At 32.1% G+C, this 23,871-nt stretch overlaps 2 protein-coding genes across 2 annotated transcripts in view; both read right to left on the reverse strand.

The window, feature by feature from the left end:
- Window positions 1-1,308: 1,308 nt before the first annotated feature.
- Window positions 1,309-23,871, reverse strand: part of LOC124920833 (cellulose synthase-like protein G2) — a 38,933-nt gene continuing 16,370 nt past the window's right edge. The window contains exon 7 of the mRNA XM_047461397.1: window positions 1,309-2,326. Coding sequence (XP_047317353.1) covers window positions 1,418-2,326 — 909 coding nt within the window. The 3' untranslated portion in view covers window positions 1,309-1,417. The remainder of the gene's footprint in view (window positions 2,327-23,871) is intronic.
- LOC124920834 (cellulose synthase-like protein G2) lies at window positions 2,558-5,139 on the reverse strand. The gene is made up of 5 exons (XM_047461398.1): window positions 4,487-5,139; window positions 3,420-3,527; window positions 3,134-3,244; window positions 2,805-3,017; window positions 2,558-2,719 (listed from the first exon to the last, which is right to left on the reverse strand). Exons 1-5 carry the CDS (start codon window positions 5,084-5,086, stop codon window positions 2,573-2,575), a joined length of 1,179 nt encoding a protein of 392 aa, XP_047317354.1. The 5' UTR covers window positions 5,087-5,139; the 3' UTR covers window positions 2,558-2,572.

Consider the following 23,871-nt stretch of genomic DNA (forward strand, 5'->3'; position numbering starts at 1 on the left):
GCAAAATCTTAATGTTTATAACATCTGTAACCGTAATCATACAAAGCATGTCATCCAAAAAAAATGAGATATAGAAAAATGGGACCTTCTTGACCCACACTTTACTCTGCGGATAAGACCCGCGTTTTCCGCGAATATCATCATCCGCGTAAGAGCTTTCATGACAATGAAGAATAAAAAATGGGATAAAGGATCACCCTATCTAATTTCCCTCGTGCTCTTGAAAAGCTTTGAGAACTCTCGTTAATAATAATAGAAAACTTTGTTGTTGTAACAAAAAAATCTTATCTAGTTGATTCACTTCTCCCCATCCCGTAATATCAAAAAGAAAGTCTTAGTTAATGTGATCATAAGCTTTCTCAGCATCAATTTTGACAAAAATACATTTATTATCACTAGATTTGACTGAGTAATAACAATCAAAATAATATCAATATTTGACGACCCTGATTAAAAATAATTGATTGCCCAAAATAGCGGTATCTAGTACTCTACACAATATTTTCGTCAAAACAATTTGATATAATCTTATAGAAAGATGAAACAAGACGGATAAAACCAAACCATTTTAATGTCAATAGTCCAGGGACCTTTCAGATAAACGCAATTAATATAGAATTCCAATTTTTATCAAACTATGAGAACCCATAAAAATGTTTAATAGCATCCATTATATCGCTCATAAAGAATGCCCGCCTTCTTAAAAATGGGAAGAGTAAAAGCATCCCTTCCGGTATTTTTTCATCATTACATGTCATAATAGCCCCTCAAAAGATAAACGAGGTACAAAAAGATTTTCTTATTTAGAAAAATAGAACTAAAACAATAGATACAATTAATTTTTCAACTTAACAAGCCCAAATATTTAAGTCAACTTGCACATGCACATTCTAAAGATGATTTCTTTTATCATGTCACATATGACGAGAAGCTAAGAGAAAAAAAAAGGTACATAAAGATTATAAAATCTTAAGCTCAAAAGATGTATATATATATATATTTATATTTTACCGTGACGTGAATTATGAGAGGCGAAGACAAAAAGTCACAAGAAAGTTGAGTGCCATATGAGTGCCCATCCTTCGATTTGAGTGCCATATGAATGCCCATCCTTTGATTTGGAGTTTTGTCGAATTCGGGTAATTTCTTGATCGTGCTGATGTTCTACATCAATGATTAACTCATGACAATTTATCTAATAACTTGTATTAATTTCATGATAATTTATCTTATTACTTGCATTAATTTTAGTATGAATTGTTTAATTTATTTACCAAGATTTATGCAACATTTGCACAGCGCTTAAGGTAATCAACAACAAAAATAAAAAATCATATAACTTTTTAGTAAGATCTGTCTCCTCTCTAAAACCCTTTATTAGAATAGTTATAATTGAGAATGTGAAGCCATCTCCAAATTAGTAATACATGAGAATGAAACAGACAGACCCAAAACACAAGAAAACTACAGCAAATACAAGAGACAAAATGGTTACAGAAATTGCAACTCTCCCTTTATCCTTCCTAAATAAAATCCCTTCAATTAATGGGTAATTTACTAACAAGATACATAAAGAGAGGAAGATTTGCCCAAACATCTCATCCAACCTGCCTTCAACCACAACTTTCAAACCTCCCAAAGCAAAAGCAATCGCATTTATTACCACCAATGTCGCAACAGGAACTATAAGTGCACGAGACACATTGAAATCGATTTTACCGATTTGGTAAAGCCTAACTTGCTCGCTCTCGGCCACTTTATTAGTGGTCAAGAAGCTAGTTTTCTTCAACCCCAACAACTTCATGATCACATCCATACTTCCATAGAAAGAAGCCGTCACCGACTTAACAAACCACATTCTCCACTCCCCTTCCCACGTTCGAATAGTTCCGTTTGTAGCGAGAACATCAAACATATGTCTGAAGACAACGGATAAGAAAACAAAACAGAGGACCATGAACCATGGGGAAGTTACCTTTGGGTATATATTGATGCCATTAAGGAGACAAAGCTGAGGAATAGTGGCTAAACACCAAAGAGGAAAAAAATAAAGTGGTTGAAAAGAAAGGTATGCATAGCACATGGCTTGAAGAAACGAAATCTTCGATGCCGGCCCAAATATGTAGCGAAAGAGGGTCGAGACACCTACTTCGAGCAACCCACAGTACCATCTTGTGCATTGAATCAAACAGTCGCTCAAGTTGGTTGTGCAACTTCCTAAGAAAGCCGGCCTCTCAGGATTGCAAAAGACTGAATTCCAGCCATTGCTATGTAATACAAGGCTGGTATAGAAGTCTTCCACTAGTGAGCCATACTTGTAACCAACCTATATTTATAACAAAATCATATTTATTCAAATTAGTTTGTTTTTTTTTTAAATATTTTATAATTAAGTTGTTACCCTTTCTCCCCATTCGGTTTGCCTTTCATAAGTGCAAGAAGCTAGAATTGCGGTTTCATGTTGTAACATGTCGTGGTTCGTCGAAGATACTATCGATTTTAGAAACTCATCCGAGGTCCCAAAAGATTCTCGCAATCGAGATATATCATCTGAATAAGAAATCATAATTAATTACTTATGTATAATGAAATATAAACTATAATGTATTTTATTTGTACCTTTAGGAATGTGGATTCCATACAATGCCATTCTCTTAATGTACAAACAAGTCCCAGAAACAATTGGACCCTGGAGACCATCCATACCCATCCATTTAACCTAAAAAAATACATTATAATAGAAAATTTTCCTTTAGAAAAAATGTTGTTTTAGAAGAGGATAGAAGGTAGGACGATCAAATTACCGCAAAAAGTGACCTCATCGCGGAATCATATATATCTTTGTCGCTAACATTGTGGAACTTTTGAGGGAACTGAACAAAAGCTAATGACTGAGATATGAGTGGATCGAGATGGAAGCACATAGCTTGACGGGCTGATGAATGATCGTTAGAGTACATGTCGCAGTCCAAAACCAATATGTACGGAGCGTTACTAACAATGGCCGATACTCGTAGCTGCACTCGAACATCAAATTTGACGGTTTGTCATTAAATCATTTCAATTTTATAATAAATTAAATGAGAGTGCGACGGACAAATATATATTGCCCAACAAATTGTAGTTAACTTACTAGAACGTTGAGGGCGCCTGCTTTGAAATTATGGAAGTACAATGAATTCTTTTCTCGACAAACATAAACGAGACGGGGCAAATTTGGAGATTCCTCGTTTCTTCCTATTACCTACATGATAAATTGAAAAAAATTCATCATAGTTTTTCAATATATGCCAACCTCAACTGCATATTATTATTTGCAAATAAGTTTATTAGAAGAGTATCACCAATTTAATTTTAATTGAAAACGTGATAACTTGAAATTAGAATAATGTTTTTGGCTGATATTAATTATTTGGTACCTGAATAAGAGAAGGGTGGTTTTGTGAATCATGATTAGCCTCTTTTGGTACTTCATTTTCTGATGATCTATTCTTCATGAGCCGCTCCTCAAACAACCTGTATTTCCTCTGCCAACACATTTTGGACAATATACTTTAATCTTTATGTTTAATATTAAACTTCAATTTTATTCAAATAAAATATATCACAAGTTCTTTCACTTAATGTTAGTTTCCTTTCTCACAACTCAAAGTCGCAACTAACCTACTAAGGTAGTTGGTGCGAATGATGAATTTTAAGAAAATAAGTTTGAAATTCAATTTTCACTCAAAATACTTAAAAATGAATAGAAGAATATGATAAAATAAAAATATAATAAATTATAAACCACGGACACTCACAAATATCTATCACTATGATTACTTGTTTCTCTCTATACTAAATTTGCTATTTTAATATTTTACTATGTGATTTAAACAATATGATTAAAGAATTAATGTAATTATTAAATATTTTAGATTATTTGAAATAATAATAAATAATCTTGTCAAACATATTCTAAAATATTATTTATATTAATATTTTAGAAAAAAAATATAATAATTAAAGTGTGAATATTATAATAGTTTATCTTCAAGGTTACCTAAGTTTTATGAGATATTTGTTGGTGGGAGATATGGGCTCATTGTTAAATATTAAAATAATTTTACTTAGAAATAATTATTTGAGAGATATACTAACTTATCACCCTACTTCTATTTAATCATATTCTTAATCCAATCAGATTTATTGTAAATAATAATGTAGAATTTGTTTTTTTTAATCCAATAAAATCCCGAATATCAAAACTTTAAAAGAGGCTTAAGGTACATTAGTTAGTTTATTTATATAATAACTTGATCAAAATCATTTCAATTTATTTATCAAATTATTAATTTATTAATTAAAATATATTTTATTTAAATAATATATTTTATTTTATGATTATATAAAATTTGATTATATATCTAAAATTGACCAGAAAATTCCACACCAATAGGCATGAATCCAAAAACAAATTTAACAATTTCTTTAACTAGATACTAACCTCAATCTCTCCCTCCTCTTCTAAGAATCTCCCTTCTCCTTCATCACGATCGCTGCCGCAGCCGGAGAAGTAAGCTTCCGGCGATGTGACTTTCAGTCCATGTCTCCGGCAAAACGGAACCCATGACTTTGCGAAATCCCAAGCTTCTCTGACGGCGTTCAATGTTAATTGAGATCCGGCATCGTCCGACAGGTACACCGAGAGTTTCTCCGGTGGGTAATCTATTGCCATGACCGACAAAACAGTGCTCATAACCCCAACCGCCGGTTCCTTTTCCGGGTCGGCTGTGCAAATAAATACATCGATTGGTGGAAGATCGACGTCGGGAGGAAGCCTCTCTGGGAAAACCGAGCGATAAACTGGCCGCCAACCGAAGGCTTGACAGAGGAGCCAGAGGAAGGAGAGAAGTAATTCGGAGGCCAAGATTAATATCCAGAGGAAAATAGGGTAATTGAGAAGAGAGAAAGAAGAGATTCTGTAGTAAATGAATGAGATGATAGCGATGAGATGAACAAAGGCGTGGACACGGTTGATTATGGCGATTGAGGTTTTGACGGTGAAGTGGTGGAGGGAAGAAGGAGGTGACTCTTCAGATCCCATTGTTGTCCAATTGAGAAGAAATGTCACCTTAATCTTTATACATATACAGAGCTATTGATGTACATGAGTGTGATGTAAATTAATAAACAAGAAAATAAAAATAATTAAATATTTGAGTCCAATCAAAATATTCAATAATAATAATAATAATTAATGAAAATGTACAAGAGTTGCCAGAATATTAAATTGTAATGAAAGTGATGCTCATAATATTTATTGAACTATATTGAAAAAATAATGATTAATAAAAAAATACTATTAAGAAAAATGAGTATGAGTTAATTTAACTCCATTAAAAATAATTCTTTAAATTATATATATTTTTTAATTTATTATTTTCATTTCATGTTTTTTTTCATTGGGCTTATTTTATTCATTTTTTAATATTATACATGACTTTTTTCAATAAATATATATTTATTTATTTTTCTTGGATAGAGAATACTTAAAATAATTATTTGAGTAATTTTGTTCTATTATTTTAGTTAAGTGTTTTTTTTTATTTTATAAAATATAGCAGTTTTTGTTTCTTTGTTCATTTATTATTTTTTTTTGTTAAAGGTTCATTATTTAAAATACAATTTCTTAACAAATAACAAGTCTAGTTTGAAATATTAATTTTAATTCTCACATTAGTAATATATATATATATATATATATAAATTTACTAGATAAATTAAATAAGAAGAATAATATTTAAGAGATTAAATGTGTCATACTAATTTGTTTAAAAATAAATTAAAAAATTATAATAATAATAAAATGAAATCATACTCCACCAACTTATCAAATATAAGAAAATTCAACCTCCACCGGCATAAAGTAAAGTTCAAATCACATGTCCAAAATTTAGTTGATTTTATGTTTAGTTAGTAGTGTGGAGTGGTGGAAGTCACATAATTTAGACTATGGGATTTATTTCTCACAAAATTTTTATACATGATTCAAATATTTGTAAACATAATTTAATTATTTTTTGAAAAACATTTCATAAAATATTGAAGAAAAATGAGAGTGTCACAGCAAAATAAAACATGATATCAACAAAAATTAAAATTTATGAAATACAAAGAAGATATAAAAGCAAATTTCTTAGGACACTAGACAAAAAAAAAGTTAACTAGTACGAAAATTTTATTATTTTTTTATAAAATATTTATAAATAATCCATAAATTATTATCAAATTTTGATATTAGCCCCCAAACATTTTTTTTTATTAATTTGACTAAGATCCCTTAAAAAAATTATTGTTGTTGCTAGATTGCATAATTAAAGACAATCAAAAACTTGAATCGCATTATAAGTTTAATTCTCTAATGAATATTATCACAAAAATTTAAACACTAACTGATGAAGGTGTGTAAACGACACAACCTGGTCATTATGGTTTTGGTGTGCTCTATATGCTGTGTAATCTGGACACAATTTGAAGTAAACCAATGACAATAATGATTAATAAATTTAAATTTAATATAATAAATTATATATATATATATATATAAAATCTTATTTTTCATTTTATTATACATAATTTTTAAGCTTATATATTTTATCGATCTAAATTTTGAAAAACATAAAAAAATTCAAGTAAACATTCAATCGAACCATTAGAGTTTAATATTAATGATGAAAAAGTAGAAAAAAAAAGAATAATTTGATAATTTTTCTAAATTTTACACTAAAATCAAATATATATAAATAAACTATTATACCAATTAAGAGAAAATATATATAAATAAACTATTTTACTAATTAAGACAATGAGAATTAGAAAAAAAATTCCAGCTCTTAGAGAATAAGAAGATAGGGGTAGAAATGACTTAAGAAGAAATTTAAAAAAATCAATAATAAAATTAAAAATAAATTAATGTATATATTTGAAAAAGTTACTTATTTATAATTTAATTTAATTTAATTTTATTATATTTTCATTTATTTTTCTTTCAGGGAACGGACTTCAGCCCATGCTAAATTCGTCCCTGACTAGGACAACAAATTGAAGTTATGGTAAAAAACAATTATTTAAATTTTGTATTTTTTTAGGTAGCAATGTTCTTTATTTTGTAATATCCTAGTTTGGCAAGAGGATTCTCAAACAAGAACAAAAGAAAATAAAAATAAGGGGAAATACTCCAAAATGACCCTGAAGCGTACATGAAACACCATTATTTGTTGTTTGGTGTGAGTCATATTTGGAGAGTACATCAAACATGATTATTTGTCCTGGAGTATTTAAATAATTCAATATCAAACAAGCCCTGATTAATTTTCAATGTGCTATAAAAGATGTTTACAAAATTATATTTGATAAATTAAAAAATGAATTTAAAATAAAATATTTGATAATTAGTGTTATTAAATTATTATTAGTTTTTTAAAAATAAAGACAACTGGTCTAACACCCTACATATATCCTCTCATCCGTGGACGATCTTGTTAATGTTAAATTAATAATAGAATAATATTGACTTAATTATAAAATAAGATTATTTGATTAAGGATTGCGATTCAATGTGACTCTGGTCCTAATTGTAGAGAAAGAGAATTCACATACAATTTCTCTTCTAGTCAATTGGAGTAATAAAATATTAGGAAGTAAAAGAAATCCAAAGGAATCTAAAGGAATCATAATGATCATAATTTGTTTGTTTGAAATTTTGTATGAATTTGTATATTTGGTAATATTTATATTACATTATCAATTTTAGTTATCTAAATTTTATAAGAACATAAAATGATTTTATTTTAAAAATAATAAATGATATGAAAATAAATTATTTTAATTAAATCTATTTAACCAAAGTCAAATAAATATAAACTATTATTTGTTATATATATTACATATTTATTTTTGTGGTATATGATTAGGGCTGTGCAAAAAAACCCGGAAAACCGGTAACCCAACCGAACCGATAGTTAACCGGTTTCATTTTAACGGTTTATTGGTTAACCAATTCTAGCGGTTTCGGTTAATCGGTTTTTTACCAGTTAAACAGTTCGGTTTTCGGTTTCTTATTTTTCTAACGGTTTAACCGGTAAACCGGTAATAATTTAATTATATATTTTTTTTATTTTATAATTTGTATTAGTTTTTTATAAATAATTTTTATAGAATAATTTTTAAAAAACATTATAATCTATATAAACTTTTTTTAAAAAAAATTAAAAACAAATTGAAATAATTTCATTAAAATATATAAAATTGTTTTTAGAAACTATAAATTAACAAAATCAAAATAGTTAAGTAAATTAAAATTTGATGTCTTCAAAGTTCAACCTTCACTTTATGTTTTTACTTTCTCTCCAACACGTCCAATACGAAAACACCTAAAATCAAAGTTATAAATTATAATTTATGTTTTAACTTTCTCTCCAACACGTCCAATACGAAAACACCTAAAATCAAAGTTATAAATTATAATTTACCAATTTTACTTTCCCGTTCTATCGGCTGAGAAGGGGATTCTATCATATTCGCTTATACTTGGTTGATCAAAGACTAATCGACATAATGAATTTGAATTTTCTCAAGAAACATATAAAACCTAACATAATAGCTATAAAATATATTATATTGTTACAATAAAATTATATATTATAACATATTTCTAAATATATCAATAAACTATATTATCCTAATATAATATATTTATATTATATTATAATAATAATATAATATATTATAATAGAGACAAAAAAAGATGAAAAATAGTATAATAAAAAAGTGCAAACAATAATTTAAAAAAATATATTTTATAAATTTATTACTTAATTTAAAAAAATTGAATTATCGGTTTCTGGTTAAACCCGGTTAACCGGCCAGAACCGACTAAAACCGGTAGAACTAGAACCGATAAAACCGATACCATTAATGGCCGATTAACCGATCTATAAAATAAAAGTCAAAACCGGTATTAACCGGAACCGTTTAACTAGTTAACCGATTAACCGATCGGTTGAACACCCTATATATGATTATATATTTTTGGAAATATTTCAAATTTTATAATGATTTTACTAATTATACTGACACTCATTTTCATTCTCCTTATTATAATATATTTTTAACTATAATATATTTTTAAGTAAAAAATTTACTAGATCGTATGTACTTGTGCAATTAACTCATTTAAACATTTAAACATATATATTAATAAAAGATCATTGAAACATACTTATTATCAAAAATAGGATCATTTAGTAAATTATATTTAATTTATATTTTTTAATTTATATATTTATTAATTAAATATTAATATATTTTTCTTTTTTATTCTTTTTTTTATTAATTAATGAACCTTTTATTTTTATCATTTTAATAAAAATTTTATTATTCTTATATGAGTATTTATTAATAATTATTTTAATTTTATCTTTTATATATATATATCATTATTAATTATTTTAACTTTATATTTATTCTTGTTTTTTCTTATATTAACATTGATTATTAATTATTTTAAAATTATTTGTTCTCAAGGATATAACAATGATTTATCATTTTAACAATAAAAATTCTTTAATACAAAGATAAATAAATTAATAATTAAAATTTGAATAATAACAACAACTCATTCATCAAAGTAATAGTCAAATATTAGACAAAATAATATTCTTTACTATTATAAGTCATGAATAAAAAATTAAATAAAAAATTAGTAATTTAATTTATATTCATATTAAATTAAAAAAAGAAAAAAATCTTTAACAAAAATATTCCAGCAGAATAAAATTCATAAACAAGTTGGTAAAATTTCTTTAATGAGAATTTAAGGACTAAGAGAAATAAAACTAATAAAAAAATGAAATAGAAACTAATATAAGAATAATAAAAAAAAATTATTAATAAAATAAATTTAAATGTTTTAATTAATGAAAAAAAAAGGAGAGATAAAATATATTAATATTTGATTAATAAATAAAAAAATAAAAATTAACTATACAAAATTATTTAAAAAGGGGCGTACCTGGTATTATATTTAACAAAACATAAAAATATCAAAGGAATGTATTAAAATTTAAAAATAAATTCTAAACGGGTCTTATTGTTGAACACAACAAAGATAAGAACATCATTCAAGCATTAAAACATTTTTTGAAGATTGAATCAAAATCCAAATTTTTTCAAAAACACAATTTGATCAAACATGATCAAAATGATAAAACAGTTGCTTGAGATACATCCTTACACATCAACAAACATGTACAACACTAATTGGATCAAAAAAATCTAGATTAAAACCAAGAGCATAAAATTTTGAAGATTCAATTTTCACACTCAAAATTTCAAAATTCTTGATTTAAGTTGATTTGATCGTTTCTTTTTCAACAGAAAGTTCATACATGATATTAAGAATGATTCTAAACAAAGAAATCACATGCAAGCCCTAGAACAGATCAAATCTGATCAAACAATGAAATTTGAAAAAAATTCAAATTATCAATTACAAATTGAAATAGAGAGCTTCTAGATTCATACCAACACTTGGAGAACAATCTTGGGATGTGTTGGAAGCTATCTAGAAGCTTGGATCGAAGTAGGAGTCGTCAAAGAAGGTTTTGACAAAAACCAGTTCTTGGCTGATTTTTCAAAATTTGATTTAGGTCGTTATGAGGTATAATTGTTTGATATTCTTCGATAATTTGGTGTAGAAATCATAGGGGAGTATTTATAGTAGAGGTAGGTCGGCTGAGGAGGACGAATTGAAGTCAAAATTTCCCTTCGAAGAACTTATCTCTAATTTTATCTTCGGTCGTGGCAGCCTTATCCATGGCAGGATAAGGCTTCTAGATAGAGTGTATTGTTGGTGGAACTGAGGCGAGCACGTGGACAAAAAGTCAAGGGATATGATCGTCTATAGAGGAAGCTGGAGCTTTGGGGAGAATCGCGTCGGCGATGATCGCGAATCTAACAAGCCCTGCGTCCCGATGAAGAAGAAGACTGAAACAGTGTCATTTGACGTTCGTCAAATGCCGTTCGCGTTCCGTCTACGGTCAGCGGTCTTGACTAACGGGGTTAGTTTATCTCGTTAATTGTTCTAGTGTGAGCAGACGTGCACAACTTCTTTGTAGCGGGCTGCGTGGGAGCGTTTGGGCTGTTGGATGAAGCTTGAGCGCTCATTTGATGGTTTAGAATCATGCTACAAAGATTAAAAATAATTTATGTAACAATTAATTATCAGATTTTATTTTTATAAAATAAATATTTAAAATCGATTTTATTTCCCTTTTTTACGTTTTTCTTCACAAATTTTTTTCTAGTATCCTTATAAAATTATGACATAATTAAATTTTTCGGGAATATTTTGGAAATTTGAGATAATTATTTAATTCATTTAACCACAAATTAAACATAATTCATGATTAAATTATAATTAAATATTTTTAACCTTGTCTTTGGTCTAATTTGGGTAAAATAAATACAATATTTTAACCTTAAATTATTTTTGAATTTTCAAATAATTTTCCAATTATGGCTTAATTATCACAATAATTAATACTAATTTTATCCTTAATCCTTCTTTAGATTATTTCAAATATAAAAATTCAAATATTTTCCTAATATTATTATAAAAATAATAATATTTTTTATAAGTTGGGGTATGTATAATTTCTATGCAGTGCCGACCCTGAGATTTGGGCTGCCCCAGCCTTGGGTAGAAAAAAATCGATATTTTTATTGTTGCCCTAAGTCTAATTTAAAAAATGGATTAAAAAAATAGCTTTGAGTGAGATTTTAACCAATGATCAACTAAAAAATTCACATACTTATCTTCCACCACTAAGCTACAACACTTTTTATTTAAATTTATAACAAATTTAAGAAAATATCTTACTAATTTAATAATTGGGCTGCCCTAGCCCAAAGGCTTACCGGGCTTACCCCAGGGCCGACCCTATTTCTATGCCTACACAATATCCCTCTCGGACCGAGTTTGAGTAAAACAAACTTCTATTTTGGAAAATGTGGGTCTGAGTTTTGAGCAAACAAACATTTGAAATTCATAACCTAACCTTATAATAAGAAGGTAGAAGTGTAAAACCTGGAAGGCAACATATGTTTGAAGATGAATCATAACAATGACTCATAATTGGGGATACCATGTGATCATTCATTGTCTGTTGACTCTCGTCGGGGATAGACTATCATAATAGTCTTTTTTCCTACAAGGGAGACGACATGCTGTTTCTGGGGATAATTCATGATAATGAATCATTCTTTCCATCGTTGAATCTTACTAAGGATGGACTATCACAATATTCTTAAAACACTAGGGAGTAAATAGGACTCTAACTAAGGATGGATTATCACAATAACCTAGGGGAATGTTGAAAACAACTACTATGCTGGGGATAAGTTGTAATAAAAACTTGTTGAGAAGTGATCAAAATAATGATCATAGATGCCTATTACATGATAGGACTTTCTAGAGAGAAGAATCTCACGCTAGTAAGAATACCCATCAAGAAGGACTCTCCTGGGGAATACTCTTCTAGGGAGTGGTGAAAACAATCACGCTATGTTATGGGGGGATAAAGAGGGTTCTTCGGGGATAGAGGTAAAACTCTTGGGAAGTAGTGACAACAATCACATCATGTCCATCAAAATATGATATTTGCTGCTAGAGACTATTTATCCTAGTAACTCTTATAGGTTCCTACAATGAGATATGACTTAATATGGAGTATAAAGAGGGTTCTCTACTAAGGATTGGAAGAAAATTCTCTAGGGAATGTGACAATAGTCATATAGTAGATTGTAACAATAATTACGCGATGCCTTCTTGTGACCGTAGTAGTCACTTTGCGAGGATGATAACAATCAAGGGATTGGTCATAACAATGGCATGCAGGGATGCCTATCAAAATAGGGCTCACTTTGTTGGGGGATAGGTAAGGACCTTTACTCAGATGGAACATGAAATCCTATATATCACAATAAGACTTACTCTAGGGGATAGTTTATAAAAATAACCAATGTAGATGCTTATTAAAATAGGGCTTTAAAAATCATAACAATGATATATGGTGCCTATCCACAGATAGGACTTGCTAGGGAAAGATTAATATAATGATCGTAGACGCCTATTAGAAATAGGGATTTGAAGAAAGATCATAATAACCATCTTATAACTAGTGGAAATATCGTGACTCAACTAGAGATATCAAGATGATAATCGTAAATGCCTATTATGGGATAGGACTTTCTACTGGGTAAGGGTGATGCCAATCACTCTTAGGGGGATAAGTCAAGACACTAACTTATCTAAAGGCTTACTAAAATAAGGTTTCAGAGTAGATCATAATAATGATCCTTTAGTCCTATTATAGAATAGGGATTTAAATAGGTCATGTACAAAATGATCTTCACAGCTAATTAAAACATCGTATTTAACTAGGAAATTTGTTTATAAGAGAAATTGTCAACAACTTATCTCTCGTTGATTTAACAAAGTGTTGCTTTGAAGGCTATCTTTCTGCGTAACAAAATGTCCTTCACAACTAGGTAAAACATCATCTAGTTGCTCTTACGGTTGTGGCGAAATGACCTTTGTAACTAGGTTAAAATCGTTGACTCTTAAGGGAATTTGTTTTGTTTAAGGGATATTTCAACAAAACTTTTCCCTCTTTGGTCTTACGAAGTGACCTTCACAACTAGGTGAAAATATCGACTATCTGGGGATCTTTCTTATTTACTTATGATAGTCCTGATAAGGATGGATTGAGATTTGTAATAGTCCTGGTAAGACTGGATTGAGAGTCATGATAATCTTACTAAGGTTGGATTAAGAGCTGTGATAGTCCTGGATTGAGAGTCGTGATCGTCTTGCTAAGGCAGGATTGAGAGCCGTGATAATCCTACTAAGGCTAGATTGAGAGCCATGATTTGCACGTGTTTATAATATCGTTTCAGTGCATCTAGATTTCTTGGAGCAATGAATTATTCACCATCTACTATAGTTAGGCAGGCTGCACCTCTAGAGAGAATTATCTTAATGAGGAATGGTCCTTCCCATCGTGGCCAAAACTTGCCCATAAGGTCTAATAGTTCTCGGGTTCGTTTGAGCACCAAGTCAGATTCTTTCCGGTTCCTAGGATTGACCTTTATGTTAAAGGTATCGACCATCCATTTCTGGTAAACCCGGGTCTCGCACAGAGCGTCTAACTGATGATCTTCCATCAAAGTGAGTTGATCATATCGAGATTTTATCCACTCTTCTTCAACGATATCAGATTCCAAATAACTCTCAGTGTAGGGATTTTGATCTCGATAGGTTGTACGACGTCCATACAATATACTAGAGAATAAGGAGTTTCGTCAGTCGATGTATGGTAAGGGTGACCAAAAAATACGATCCGTTGATCCGGCCGATTCGTTCCGATATTTTTACCAGATTTTCCGATCGAATACGGATCAAAAAAAAACAGGATACCCAAAGCCATTCCAGTGAGTTTTAAAATTTAAAAATAAAATAGCATATTTATAAAAATTACAAACCCTAAGGGCCTAAACAATAGTTAGTCTATTTTTATTATTTGTCTAAAATAATATTTTGATAATTTTCAACCAACAACCTCCGCCAATTAAAATAATTCTCAATTTATCCAAAAAAAATATTATTAAATAATTAATTATCAAACAAGACCTAACTAATCTCCCTTCCTTTTTTAGGGTTTAGGCATTGCAGTTATGGGTTGAATTCATAACTAAGATCCTTAATAGAACAGTTTCTATTTTCTAACATATGAAAAAAAAATTAGAAATATATAAAAAATAGTATTAGCGGGTATCCGGCTGGCCGATCTGATCCGATACGGTGTTTTTGGATCGGATAGTGGTCGGATACCGGGTCGGATACGGATCGCAATTTTAAAAAAAATAGAGGCGGATATCCGATCCAAAATACTAGATCGAATCGGTAGGTTTGTCCACCCTTAATGCACGGGCAGTCGTACGAACCATAAGACAAATGGTAGTTTTTCATGCCAATTTTTATATGTGTTGGTCATCTTCTTGATGATTTCAATCACATTCTTGTTCGCTGTTTCGACCATGCCATTAGTTTGGGGTCGATAAGGCAAATATTTGTGATGTTCAATCTTGAACTCTTTGAGCAAGGCTAAAACCTTTTCATGAAAGTGTCTCCCATTATCTGAAATAATGGCTTGAGGCACTCCATACCGGACGATGATATTGACGCAAATGAACTTTGCTACTTGGGTGGATTTGAGAATCTTATAAGACGCTTCTTCGATCTATTTAGAGAAATAGTCAATGACCACGAGTATGAACTCATGTATATTGGAAGCACGGTGATAGATTTTCCCAATGACATCAATACCCCATGTAGAAAAGGTCCATGGTGATGTCATATTGTACAACAAAGATGCTGGGGTATACTTTAAGTTAGCCTAGATTTGGCATTGGTGACAACTTTTGACGTAGTTGACACATTCATGCTCAATGTTTTGCTAGTAATACTCAAGACGAATTATTTTCTTGGAAAGGGCTAGTCCATTCATGTGCGAACCACACATTCATGCGTGTACTTCCTCTATGATCTGTCGTGCCTTTGAACTATCGACGCAGAACATGTTTTGACCATCAAAAGATCGTCTGTATAACTTGTTAGCTATCCAAGCATAGTGTTATGCTTTAAACTATAACCGAGCCTTTCGACTTCTTTAATTCAAGAAACAGGTTCTTGATTGTTGGGACCAAGGATGGAATTCAATACTCAAACGCAGCGGACATAAAGTGAGGAGAGAATTCGAGGTTAAAGGGAGAAGAAACCGGGGTGAGAAGAGAATATTACTGGAATACACCTAGTAGTCCAAGAAAGAGGTTCAAGGCCGAGAGAATAACTTAAGTAACAACTTTCAAAAGTTCAATTTCATAGCCCCAAAAAGTGGGGTGGACATCAACATTTATAGCGGCTGAATTACCCAAGAGTATTCGGTTATCAACTTGTTACAACAACTTTAAAAAAAGAATAACAGAATTCAGTTTAAGAGAAATAAGAGACAAAGGAAACAAAACAAAATTATTCAACAAAAAACATAGACCGGCCCAAGTGTTCCATAGGACCGAGAAGGGTGCACTTTCTTATTCGTGGATTGTAACACATAGTTTGTGGAATACAGGCGCATGGCTCTTTGTTCCTTAGCTCGGAAATGGGACGGATATTCTCCATACTCGATGTATTTTTAAAGAATATCGAACCATGGTTCGGTGGGTACTTGAACGGAGGCTACCACTTCGATAGTGTCAAAATCGTGCTTCTATTTCTGCCTGATTTTCAAAGGTTTGACCTTAATTCCAACAAAATTTGGGTCATAACTACTACCATTGTGCTACGGTCTAGAAATAAAGTATGCGGTTCAAATATAATTCCAGCACCCTCCATCGATCATAGTGTGCACTTAGGCTAGATTTCTGTTTGTTTTTTTAATATTCTGTTTTGCTTTCCCTTTATATTTTTCAAACTGAATTCTGTTATTTTCTAAGTAGTTGTTGTAACTGAATATTCTGGGTAAGACAATAACTATATAAGGTTGATCTCTCTTCCCCAAGGACCCATAAATAGAATAATGAATAAATGAAATTACCTGTGAAAGTTCTTCACCCCCATTGTCTTTTATGTTTTGATTATTTATTTTGGACTGTTTGGTATAGACCAATATTATTTCTCTTCTCACCCTTGGTTCTTCTTTCCCCTCATCCCAAATTCTCCATTATAAAACCCTTCCGCTGCACTTTGATTATATTTTTCCCACCTGGTCCTAGAGATCAAGAACTCAATTCTTGAAATCAAGAACCTATAAACTCTAAGTTACAAATAAACCGTAACATCTTGGTATCAGAGCAAGACGATTCTTGAATGACAGAACCCGATAGCAAACAAAGATGGATGCTCTTAAGTCCTTACTCAAAGGCATGTCATAAGAAATGGCTGCTATGCAAGTTTCAATGGACAAAAGGTTCAATGCCACTGAAGAAAGAAGGGCAAATATTGAAACTGGTGCATCTAATAATGACCAAGATTACCGCACCTGATCCTATGTTAATGTTTCTTTCTACGGTCCTCCTACAAACAAGCCCTTCCAATATGGCCAACACTACGTTCTTACAAAGGTTGATCTTCCTGAATTTGATGGGACTAATTTGGAGGGTTGGCTCATATTTGCTGAGCAATTCTTTAGGGTGGACAAAACGAATGATGCCACAAAATTGGAGATTGCTCGCACTCACTTTTCAAAAGAAGCAAGAATGTGGCATGGGTCGTATTTGCAGAACCGCAACCTTAGAAAAGCCTTGTCGTGGGATGTATTCAAGAGAGATCACTTGCTACGATTCGGTCCTTCCATACACGACACCCCCATGAGATAACGAATGAACTTGAAGCAGGTCAGCACTGCCCAAAAAGCAACATACGCATCCCTAATGAGCAACAAGCCCTTGTATAGTGCTGAACCGTCACTACTGCCCAAGCCATCCAATGTTAACACGGTCTGACCAAGTAGAAAATCCAAATTATTCATGGACTCAACTAATCATCAAGGAGTTCAAGAACCCACTCAAGAACTAGTTTTTAATGATCCACCTTTGCTGCTTGAGACAAGGGATGAACCAACAATTTCTTTGCACACATTCACGGTCTTGTAGGGTATTCCTCGACCGTAGGTCAACATAATACAAGGCAACCAGCTAGAAAAAACCTTGGAAAAATGTAGTGTTGCTTCAACAGTACAAATAAAGAGTAAGCATGAAAGCCAAATTGTTTCACTTTTTTTAGAAAGCACTCCTGAAAATTTCCAGCACATAATTGAAGGCTTCAATCAGCTATTCCAGCAACCCAACAACCGACCACCAGCTAGGAAAATAATTAGAAGCCATGGCTACTTTACTTCCCATGTGTTGCTGGTTCGTAAAAAGGATTGGGCTTGGATATTTGAAGACACTCTAGAGTATAATCGGAAGAAGAATGACTCTTTTGCTGCACTTGGGGTGCTGGGTTGAAAGAAAGACTAGTTATGGATTTTTGATAACACCCTAGTGTTTGATCGGAGCTAGAAGAAATTATTTTTGCACCAGGTCCTGGTGATATTGCAATTACAAAAGTTTGCTCTCAACAAAAGAAAACTTGACTTGGGGTGCACACAAATTTCTCACATGGGCGAAGTGGAGAATGATGACCCAACAAAGCTAAAGAGCACAAGGTCCTATCCAATTCCACTATTGAAAAGGTGTTACCGAAGGCTTTTAAAGAAATGCGGTCCTACACTCCGACATTTGCTGAACCTGCTGAAAATCCGACCGAATAACAAGAGAAAAGAGTTCTCTTTGAAGATAGGGGCATGCGCATTAGAGGTTGACCAAGCCACAGTCTTTTCGTTGAGGGCGACAAATTTTGAAGGGTGAAATAATGCTACGGTCTAGAAATAAAGTCTGCGTTCCAAATATAATTCCAGCACCCTCCATCGGTCTTAGTGTGCACTTGGGCTAGATTTTTGTTTATTGTTTTAATTTTCTGTTTTGTTTTCCCTTTCTATTTTTCAAACTGAATTCTGTTATTTTTTCTAAGTAGTTGTTGTAACTGAATATTCTGGGTAAGACAACAACTATATAAGGCTGATCTCTCTTCCCCAAGGACCCATGAATAGAATAATGAATATATGAAATTACTTGTGAAAGTTCTTCACCCCCATTGTCTTTTATGTTTTGATTATTTATTTTAGAATGTTTGGTATAGACCAATACTATTTCTCTTCACACCCGGTGTTCTTCTTTTCCTTCATCCCAAATTCTCCATTATAAAACCTTTCCGCTGCACTTTGATTATATATTTCCCACCCAGTCCTAGAGATCAAGAACTCGATTCTTGAAATCAAGAACCCAAAACTCTAAGTTATAATTTAAGGCGTAAAACATTGCTAAAGCATCGACAAAGCGATTTTAGCTTCTTGGCACGTGTACAAAAGACATGTGATCGAAATTATCGATAAACTGGCGTATACAAGTGTGATATGGTTTAAGATTTTCTCCTCGTACTTGCCATATTCCGATGACCTGGGATATAACCAGGTTAGAGTCACCAACTACGTCTAATTTAGTCGCTCCTCGTTTGTATGCGATTTTGAGGCCTAAGAGACATGCTTCATACTCAGACTCGTTGTTGGTTACCAAATATTCTAACTTAATAAAGATGAGATTATATGTCTCTTTGGGATCTACCAAGAGAATTCCAATTCTATAAAAATTTTTGGATGAAGCTCCGTCAAATATTAATTTCTATGTGTCTGAAGAGATAGAAATTATGGTGTCATCTGGAAAGTCGAGTTCATAGGAAGGCTCAATCATGATAGGTTGATCAGTTAGGAAGTCTGAAACAATACTTCATTTGATAGATTTCTAAATTGTGTATCGTACTCAGAAATCATCATCATCATCCATTTAGCGAGTCTAGGCAACAAAAGTATTCGCTGAAACAGATAATGGATTGGGTCTAACCAGCATACCAGTTTGATCGGGTGGGCTTGCAAATAGTCTCTCAAACGCTTAGTGACCCCTCTCTGAAACAATACTTCCTTTGATGGATTTCTAAACTGTGTATCGTACTCAGAAATCATCATCATCCATTTAGCGAGTCTAGGCAACAAAAGTATTCGCTGAAACAGATAATGGATTGGGTCTAACCAGGATACCAGTTTGATCGGGTGGGCTTGCATATAGTCTCTCAAACGTTTAGTAACCTATGCAAGTGCTTAACACACTTTGTCGGGTGTCGAATAATTCAATTCGTACCCAGTCAATCTCTTTCTTAGTTAGTAGACAACGACCTTGGGTTTATCATCATTTTCTTGAGCAAATAGGTTGCCCATAGCTGAGTCTATTACTATGAGATAGAGAATTAAGGGAACATCAGGCCTTGGAGGCATAAGGACCGGTGGTGACTATAAATAGTCTTTGATTTTGTCAAACTCGTGTTGACAAGTTTCATTCCATTGGAATTTCTAATCCTTTTTCGGTAACTTGAAAAGAGGATCACAAGTGAGAGTTAGTGTTCTCATGAACCAACTACTTAATTGTATTTTGCAGAGGAAACCTCGGACTTCTCTCTCATCGAGGGGAAGTCATAGTCGTGATCGCCTCGATTTTGGAGGGGTCAACTTCTATTTCGTGTTGGGTAATTAGAAATCCTAGCATCTTACCGGTGGTGACTCCGAAAGCACACTTCTTCAGGTTCAACCGAAGTCGATATTTTTGAATTCTTTGCAAGAATTTGTCTAGATTTGAAGATGTCCCTGACGATCTTAATATTTTACGATCATGTCATCTATGTAGACTTCCACCTTTTTATGGATCATGTTGTGTAAAATCATCGTTACTAACTGTTGATAAGTGGCCTTGACGTTTTTGAGACCGAAGGGCATGACCCTAAAATAGAACGTGCATACCTTTATGATGAATGTAGTTTTCCCATTGTCTTCTCCGACGATCAAAATTTGGTTGTATCTTGACAATCTATCCATGGAAGACAACATTTGATTGTCAGCTGCATGATCGACCAGAATGTCAATATAGGGTAAATGAAAGCTGCCATTAGGACTAACTTTGATCAGATCGTGGTAATCTACACATATGCACATCCTTTAGTCCTTTTTCAAGACGGGAACCAAATTTGCTATCCATGTGGGTAGTCCAAAACTTTGAGGAATCATTCTTCCAACTATTTTTGGACTTCTTCCTTGATCTTGGTAACAACCTCAGTTTTCATCCGTCATATCTTTTGTTTGTCGGGTTTGGCCTCTAGATAGAGGGGTATACAATGCCGGACAATACTAGGGTCTACACCAGCCATGTGTTTATAAGACCAGTCAAACACGTCTTTGTTGGTCTTTAGCAATTCTATCATCTCATGGCGTTCGACGTCACTCAAACTTTGTCCAATCAACATGATTAAGGATCGTCATGCGTATTGAGGTTTATCTCGATTATCATTTCAACTGTGGAAACGATTTCATCCTCGTGTTCCAAGAAGTTTTTCATTTCGAAATTAAATTCAGACTGGAATGAAACATCATCATCTGAAACATATTCGAAACTACTATGGAGTTTTATTGAATTCTTTATTACAAAAAATAGATGTCATCTCATTAGAATTATCATTACAGACGTCATTATTTATTATGACATCAGACACTTTCTTACAGACTAGTTTTTTACAGACTAGAAGGGGGATGTTGTCATCATCAACTTCTAGGTTAACTTCAGGAGTCTTGTTAGTTGATGGTAAATTTGCGAAATCGTTCTTACAAGAATTTTCGTCATCTAAGCCTTCTCCTATCATAGATGGATTGTTTCTAACTAACTTTTCCAGTGTTTCACGCCAATAAGGAGTCCTTTTCCTAACCATGTTAACGAATGAGTTAGGATGGTGAGAACAATATAAAAATATTTCGAAACCTGGAGAGCGGGTTTACAAAACTTGATTAAAGAAAGGCTCGGGGAAGTCAAAACACAAGGTGTCTTCCCCTTGTCGAAAACTATCTATTTAAGGTTGGAGGGATATGTATATATTGCTTGAATATTTACCTTTTCTCGATCTTTTACAACCTTTTGTAGTATAATTGATAATAAAATTATGTAAGTTGTAACAAGACTAGGGAAAAGAAGTAATGCTACTGGTATTTAGTCCTAAGCCATTCCTGGGAAATACCCCATCTTTTGCATGAGATGAATGGATATGAGGCTGTATGAAGTGAAGTAAGGAACGTGATACGAATTCTGGCTTTGCCTAAATATAGGACAAATATCGAATCCACTCAGCTCAACCCTTGGGTCACTAGAATAAGTTGAACCGATGATGGTCGTGATGTACTTCTCACCTTCTACAGTGATGAGTTTACCGTTCGCCATGATGTGTTGTAAGCTATCTAGAAGCCTAGAATAAAGTAGGAGTCGTCGGAGAATGTTTTGACAAAAACCAGTTCTTGGATGATTTTTCAAAATTTGATTCAGGTCGTTATGAGATGTAATTGATTGATGTTCTTCGATGATTTGGTGTAGAAACCATAGGGGAGTATTTATCGTAGAGGTAGGTCGGTTGAGGAGGACGAATTCAAGTCGAAATTTCTCTCTGACGAACTTATCCTTAATTTTATCCTCGTCCATTGCAGCCTTATCTAGGAAATGATAATGCTTCTAGATAAGGGCGTATTGTAAGCGGAGCTGAGGTGAGCACGTGAACGAAAAACAAGGGATATGATCGTCTTTAGAGGAAGCTAGAGCTTCTAGAAGAATTACGCCGAAAATGATCGTGAATCCGGCGAGCCCTGCATCCCAGCAAAGAAGAAGACTGAAACGACGTCGTTTCGTCTGACGATGTTTGCGTTGCTTCCGCGGTTAGCAGTCTTAACTAACAATGTTAGTCCATCCCGTTAATTGTTCTAGTGTGGGCAGACGCACACGATTTCGTTGTAGCGGGCTGCGTGGGAACGTCTAGCTGTTAAATGAAGCTTGAACGCTCATCTGATGGTTCAGAATCCTACTGCAAAGATTACAAATAATTTCTGCTACACTTGATTATTAAGTTTTATTTTTATAAAAAAATTATTTAAAATCGATTTTAATTCCATTTTTTACGTTTTTTTCACCAAAAATTTCATTAAAAATATTTTTAGAATCATAATAAAAATTATGATCATAATTTATTTATTTTTGGTATATTTGGAAAATTTTGGTATATTTATTTAATTGTTTTTAACCACAAATTAAACACAATTTATGATTAAATTATAATTAAATATTTTTAACCTCTTCCAAAGGTTTAATTTGGATAAAATAAATACAATATTTTAACTTCAAATTAATTTTGGATTTTCAAATAGTTTTCTAATTAAGGTTTAATTATCATAATAATTAATCCTAATTTTATCCTTAATCTTTCTTTAGATTATTTTGAATATAAAATTTAAATATTTTCCTAATATTATTATAAAAATAATAATATTATTTATAAGTTAGGGTATGTCAATTTTCTATGTCTACAACAACGTTTTATGCAAATATTGTTGAATTATGTAATAAGTTTAATGATATCGATAGGACAGAAGAGATCCGAGATCTTTTGACTTTAGAAGTTAGTTTCGTATTTATTTGGTGAGTAGCATTCTAGATCTTTCTAAAGAAGAGGTAACCGTGGTGAGATATCAAATTAGTGCTATCTAGCTGAGAGAGGGGGATAAGAATTCAATAAAACAATTACGGGGTATTAAAGACGCAAGCGAGACACAATGCGATTAACTTGATATCGGTTCAAGGTATTTTTCATGATATGAACCGGTGAATTCATATCATATCATGAAATTCTATAAAGAGTTTGTTCAAAGAACCATACACAGTCATACCGGAATTGGATTGTATGTCTTTTTATGGTATCAATGAGAAGTAGAAAAGTATTTTTGAAGTTCTTTTCACACTTGAGGAAGTGAAAGCGACAATCATGGGATGTGGTAATGATAAGGCTTCAAAAAGCAATGACTTTACATTAGTATTTTTTTAAAAGGCGCCACCATTCCTTAAATTTGATATCATGAAAGCGTTTTATCATTTTATTTTCATTACCTTCCTTCGACAAGAGTTAGAACTCAACATTAATTTGTTTAATTCACAAAGCTCACAGAATCATCAATATAAATAACTTTAGACCGATAATTCTTATGGCGTCGTTCTATAAGATTGTATATATTTGGTAAACTTATTGCTTGGGGTATTTGAACC

Source organism: Impatiens glandulifera, chromosome 1 (genome assembly GCF_907164915.1).
Source record: "Impatiens glandulifera chromosome 1, dImpGla2.1, whole genome shotgun sequence".
NCBI lineage: Eukaryota > Viridiplantae > Streptophyta > Magnoliopsida > Ericales > Balsaminaceae > Impatiens > Impatiens glandulifera.

Excerpts from the sequence above, each read along its gene's own strand:
- LOC124920834 (XM_047461398.1), bottom strand. The coding sequence starts at position 5,086 with ATGGGATCTGAAGAGTCACCTCCTTCTTCCCTCCACCACTTCACCGTC. Across the intron at positions 3,528-4,486 it reads AAGAGGAGGGAGAGATTGAG|AGGAAATACAGGTTGTTTGA; the intron begins GTTAGTATCTAG and ends ATGTGTTGGCAG. Across the intron at positions 3,245-3,419 it reads ACCACCCTTCTCTTATTCAG|GTAATAGGAAGAAACGAGGA; the intron begins GTACCAAATAAT and ends TTTATCATGTAG.